The sequence below is a fragment of the Octopus bimaculoides genome, chromosome 6, assembly GCF_001194135.2.
Source record: "Octopus bimaculoides isolate UCB-OBI-ISO-001 chromosome 6, ASM119413v2, whole genome shotgun sequence".
NCBI classification, from domain to species: Eukaryota; Metazoa; Mollusca; class Cephalopoda; order Octopoda; family Octopodidae; genus Octopus; species Octopus bimaculoides.
This window is the reverse complement of record NC_068986.1, coordinates 70396200-70402641: the sequence shown is the minus strand read 5'-3', so window position 1 is coordinate 70402641 and position 6442 is coordinate 70396200. Positions and strand designations below refer to the sequence as shown.

General features: G+C 33.1%; 2 protein-coding genes across 5 annotated transcripts in view; one reads left to right on the top strand and one right to left on the bottom strand.

Moving 5' to 3' along the window:
• Positions 1–6442, bottom strand: part of LOC106880743 (uncharacterized) — a 118003-nt gene that overhangs the window by 97962 nt on the left and 13599 nt on the right. The gene's annotated exons all lie outside the window — the stretch shown is intronic.
• Positions 4845–6442, top strand: part of LOC106868173 (serine/threonine-protein phosphatase 4 regulatory subunit 2) — a 39206-nt gene continuing 37608 nt past the window's right edge. Inside the window, exons 1-2 of the mRNA XM_014913317.2 lie at positions 4845–4997; positions 5097–5178. Of these exons, the coding sequence (XP_014768803.1) occupies positions 4886–4997; positions 5097–5178 (194 nt within the window). The 5' untranslated portion in view covers positions 4845–4885. The remainder of the gene's footprint in view (positions 4998–5096; positions 5179–6442) is intronic.

The following is a 6442-nucleotide window of genomic DNA, read 5'->3' as shown; positions in this document are numbered from 1 at the left end:
CCGTTTCACTGATGGCTGCAAGGTGCGATATCTTTTTTCTTTGTGATATATTCACAAAATTAAATTATTTGAATAAGTTATTGCAAAGAAACAGAAAAACTCTCGATTGTAAATCATTTATCACTACCTTCATTTCGAAATTGGTGTTAAGACTAACATTTCAAAACCTCAGTTCCATCAATTTCCACAACTTGGTTCTTTGAAAGACGAATTGATTGATAAGGATTTAACTACATATCGCAGCTATTTACAATCATTGCACGATAACATGGTGGAGCGATTTCAAGATGTTATTGCGCTGAAAATTCCAAATTGGTATAGCAATCCGTTTGAGGTCGATGCAGTCGATTGCGAGGATGATGTGCAGGAGGAATACATAGAATTATAAAATGACAATGACGCCACAATGCAATATCGCCGTAATGGAAAAGAAACTTTGTAGTACCATCAGAGTATATTGAATTCCTACCCCAATCTGTGGAAACATCCGAAATTACGTTTGCTTGCCTTCCTTTCCTCATATCTGACTGAATCTAGCTTTAACCATGGAACTTTATTTTCCCATAAAAGAATTGGACTGGATGTAATACGAGGAGACTTGTGGCTAAAGTTGTTAAGTTTGAAACCGAATGTATCTGCACTAGCTGCACCGCACCAGACACATGGTTCTCATTATAAAGTTTTATTCTTTTCCTTTATAATACAATCATTAATTAATATTTGCATCGGTAGTTCTGATCAATGGTTCATTTGGGGAAAATGAAAATCAGTGTAAAAGAAAGTGCAAATTTCTAGAAGTTAATCTGTCTGCATAATATAGAGTTAACGTTAGAATTTTATTTACACCAATGACAAAACTAAACCCACAATAAAGGATTTGTAAACAACCGCGTATTTAGTCCAAAACGGCACTAACAGGCAACAAGTCTACGATATAGTGTGTGTGTGTTAAATGATACAGGGTGAGGGTCCTTGGGGATTTTGTGTTGAGGAGGGGGGTTGTGTGAGGGGTTTGGGGGGGGGGGGCGTTGGAGCATTTTTTTGTCCGATATGTGGGCGATATTGCAATTTGGCACAGAAAGTTTGGGAAACACTGAGCTAAAGTATGATAGAGGGACAAGCACAGGTGTCTTGCTATAAAGGAGGTATATGCTACTCCATATTACATTGGGGTAGGTGGAAATAGTTGAAGAAATAAAAGAAGGTAGTGATAAAGTGCCACTACAAACTTTCAAGGGGCAAGAAAGTAAGCATACGGGAAGATATGAACAGTGGGTTATGGAAAGGGTGGAGAGAGGTGAATCTAGTGAGTGATGAACAAGGGTGGAGGTACAGGTTGATGGGAAATATCAGTATGGAGAGATGTAAGGTGGGGGAGGTGGAAGTGACTCGGAAAGAATAGATCAGAAGGTAAGGGGATGATGTGTGAGGTGTTGGAGGGAGATGTATGGCACATGAAGTTAGCTATAGTGAGCGAGGCATGATAGCAGATATGAGAAGGCGTAGAGAAAGATAGCAGATATGAGAAGGCGTAGAGAAAGATAGCAGATATGTGAGGTGTTAAAATGGAAGAAAGAGATAAGTGAAAGCACAGAAAGAAGGTGATCAGCGAAAATAGTGTGGCTGAGGAAGGGAAGCTAATGGGAATAAGGGATGGGAGTGGTTCCAGTGGGGAGAATATAGTACAAAGAAAGGGGGAGAGTAATATGTGCTGATACTGCCCTCAAGTGATCAGTTGCCAAAGAGTGCCATGGATAGAAGAATGATAGAAGGCTGGGGACAAATGGAATGAGATGTGGGAAACGCTTGACAATGCAGAATGGGTTATAAGCATAAACAGAATGCTTTTAACCTTCTACCATTCAGATTACTTTGTCAAGTGTAATGCTTATATCTATTTGCATTATTTTGAATTGATCACGCACTATCACCTAGCTTTGAGATTTAGATGATATGATTGGTTATCCTAAAAATGACAATGTAGGGTAGGTGTGAAAGGCCATATCTGGCTGATCTGAAGATAAAATAGGTAAAATATTTTGACCGGATATGGCCAGTTTGAATACTAAAGTGTTAAGACATCATTTTTGCTGTGGTGTATGGATCTCCTTGAGCACAGAAAATCACAAACCATCTTGTTTTGTTGTCCTCACCCTCACGAGGCTCAGCATCCTAAGATCAACCTTCGTTACTTTATCCCATGTCTTCTTAGGTCTCCCTCTTGAGCACCAGGCACTTGTTTATACAGCTGTTTTCATGCAAACACATTACACGAACAAACCAGCAGTCATTTCTATTGCACACTAATCCGATTGCTCTCATGCCTAATAAGCATCAATGTCATACAAGCGATGTTCGTATCTAATCAACCATGTCCAGCCATGGGAAAATATTATCTTGGAAACTGGTGAGTGTTGGCAATAAAAAAGGCATCCTGCTATAGAAAATCTGCTTCAACAAATTCTGTCTGACCCATGCAAGCAGGGAAAGTCGACGTTAAACGACATTGATAATGATGATGATATGTGTTTGTCTAAGGGGGTACATCGCACTTCCTTTCTAAGATGGGTAAAAACTGAAGGAGACGTGGCTGTCATTTCTAAGAAGCCGGTAAAACACGAGAAGTACCTCAGTTACCTACGATATTGTCACGCCTGATGGGGGTGAGCTATGTTCAAAAGCAATACAAACAGGATAACCCTGTTGTTTAAAGATCATTTAGGACATCATTATCCACTGTTTCCCCCTTTTCAGACGTTGAGATATGATTTGAGGTAGATTTAGCGTCAGTTTCTAGCAGGTTGAGCGATCACAAAGATACTTCCTCGTTGGCTCTTTAAAAGTTAATAGGAGTGGGTGTAAACCTTTTTTTGAGCATAGGTGGAATCCACAACACGGTACTTGCGCTGAACTGATACGGATATCTGATTGAAAATAATACTATGTTTCACACTCAAACAGAAGGTGTTCTTCCGAGATATCTGACACGTGGTAAAATAAATAAAAACTGATGCAAAAAATAACCAGAGAAGAAAACAAAAATAGAAATGAGCATAACTCTTTTTCTTCTTTAAACATTTATACGTGGTTAAACATAATTCAGTAATAATAATCACTATTTTCCAAAAATAATCTCTAAAAGTCGTTTGGGGAGCACAATGGAATATACAAAATATATTTGTGTGAATTTTAAACAATATTTCTATGTAAATAAGTATAAATATTATTTGGGAGAAGATCTGTAAAGAGTGCGAAGAGAACTCGACGGCGAACAATAAAAAGTTTACATGATGAATTTAATTCAAACTTATAAGAACTTAATACAAAACTTTATAAAAACTTAATATAAACTTATAGGGCAGGTTATGGTGGGAATTGCTTGACAGTAATCTTGATACATTTGAATGCAAACACTTTGTCTTTTAAAATTTATGATTATTCATTTTTGTTTGTCAAAATAAATCATTTGAGGTTTTACAGGTGTAAGAAAAATTATTAGATAGATAGTTACTTATGAGATTTTTAAAGAGTAATAAATGAAAGAGAAAAGAACTTAATACAAACTTCCTACAAGTTTAATTAAACCGAGATATAATTCCACATAAAATTTTTTAAAACTTCACAAATTAATTCTGAAGTTTCTTACCTGTGGTGAAGCAAGCTTAAGTGTCTACGCAAGCCTGTTCTTATTGTATGCTTGTGTTGCAAGTAGATCGTAACAAAACATATTTTAAAAGATTAGACATATTTTGAAGTGAGAAATTAAAACAACTCACCTGGTTTAAAAGAATAACTACAACATTTGTTAGTTCTAGTATAACTTTTCTTCTTCTCGCTGGTAGAAGAAAATGAATCAAAAACAGTTTTGTACAGTTGAAGCGAGTACTTACAACGTAAGTAACGTGTATAACGAGGGATGTGTGTCGCCTGCTGTCAGATTACACCTGATTTCCAAATGGGCGGGGCTGTGTGTTAGATCAGTCAAGTGTTTGGTTTAGGTAGTTCACATTTTTTATTTATTCATTTATATGTGAAACCTAAACCATGTTTCCATAAACTTAGAAGCAAAAAAAAAAGAAAATGTTTGGTTAGATACATACAAGCATATGTATTTGCCAATGCGTATGTCGGGAATTTATTAAAAAAAACTTAATTCTTATGGACAGAAAAAAGTTTAAATTATGGCCGGGCAAAAGAAAAAAAAAATTGCGAAGTTTATTTATTATGAAAGGTATTTTTGTATTTGCGACTTTGGAGATATACAAAGCAATTGAGAACTGAAATTATTCGTGGATGGTTTGCTGAGAGCTTACTTATTTATATATTTAGATAATATTCTAGAAATAAATATAAAATTGACAAAAATATATGTTAATTAAAAACATGCGCTTATGAAAAGAAATATCTCCCTCATAACAATGGAACAAGTATATTTTATTGTAAAACAGGGTTGACAATCTTTCTAAAGGGAGATAAGTGAACTCGTCTTAAAATTTAAAAAATGACGACTGGTCTTCCATAGTTAACAGAGAAGTCAAGATTTACTTTCCATGTTTTGAAACACAAGGGTGATAGAAAAAAATTTGAGAGACGAAAATTATCACAATGATCATATGAAATTTAAATAAAAATTATCATTCATGTATAGTGAATGCCAATTATATTTATGAAAACTATTTTATTTAAAATAGTGATTATGAAAGAGATTATTTATATCATCCTCCGAATAAAATATCTTTTTCTTAATAAAAGTATTTGTTGATTATAAGATAAATAATATGTTCTTTCTTTTTAAAACCCTTGGGCTATATGAATTTATTTGGAATGTTCTTTTTGGCAAACGTGATTTGCAGTCGAGTTTAATAGCTAATAGGTTGAGAGGGAAATGACGTCACTCGAGTATCAACACCGCCATTTTTCACTGTACATGGCGCAGGACGTTGTTTTTGGAGTTCGAATCATGGAAGACCAAGAAGCTATATTAGATGCATTAACTGGTTAGCATGTAATTCATTATTGATCCCTTTATTCAATTTAATACCAGAGAGTCATTATATATTATCTAATACGTGTCTTTGTTTCCCATTTATCTGCAGAAGTTGAGCGCAAGGCAAATAAGGAAATTCCTCCTATATTGGACCAGTACTTGCTGCAAGTAGCGAAGACTGGAGAAACATTGTGAGTTAATATTAGCATTTAATTCGTCATTCTTTTTCAATAATTATCTATATTTTTCTTGGGGATTAATTCAGGCTGTAGTGTATTTCAGTTTGATGTAAAACTATTATAAACTCAGGTGTGTATATCGAAATATATACAAAGCACACGTACCCGGTACTTAGAGACATCTAGTAACGAAATAATAGATTGCTACATTCTTCACGGGCACTATCTTTCTGAAATGAATTTATTGTAAATATACTTCGTTTTATTATTATGCCCATTGTTTTGAAATACTCTTTATTTTCATAAACCATATATGGGGAGAATCCTCACTAAATGCATTGTAATATATAGGTTGGCAGGTTGTAAATATCCTCCACATTTTCCTCATATAATTATCAAATGATTGAAAATTTGTTTTAAATATATAGTAACATTTGCATGCACATGTGTATATATATATATATATATATATATATATATATATATGTATATATATATATATATATATGTCTGTGTATAATGATTGTATCCATGTGTACATGTAAAGTTGTTTGTACAATGTTTGTATAAACAAATAGTAAATGAGTATATGCATAATATATATATATATATATTTATACATATATTGTGTGAACATACGTATACATTATATAATGTATGTGTATATATATATATTATATGTGATGTTTACATACATGGATTGTGTATACATACATATATATAGTCTGTATATGTACTTAACATTTATATCCGTGTGTACATGGTGAGTTTAAGTGTTTCTATAATGTTTGTATCCGTGTGTAAATTTGTGTATATATACGTATGTCTGGTGTTTATATATGCAAACTGTGATGAGTATGTGTGTATCTATCTATCCTATCTATATATATATATATTTTAAAAATGTACATATAAAGTTTCTGTATTTGAAAAATGTATATGGTGTGCATGTGTGTGTGTGTGTATATATATATATATATATATATATATATATATATATATATATAATGTCTGTACATGTTTGTATCCGTGTGTACGTGTAAAGTTTTTAAAAATGCTACGAAATGTGTATATTGTATACATGTATTTTTGGTGTGTGTGTATATATATATGGGATGTGTGTATATATATATATAAATATGAGTATATGCATATATATATGTACATGTATGTACATAATATGATATATGTATGGTGTGTGTGTATATATATGGGATATTTGTATGATGTGTGTGTGTGTATATATATATATATATATATATATATATATATATAT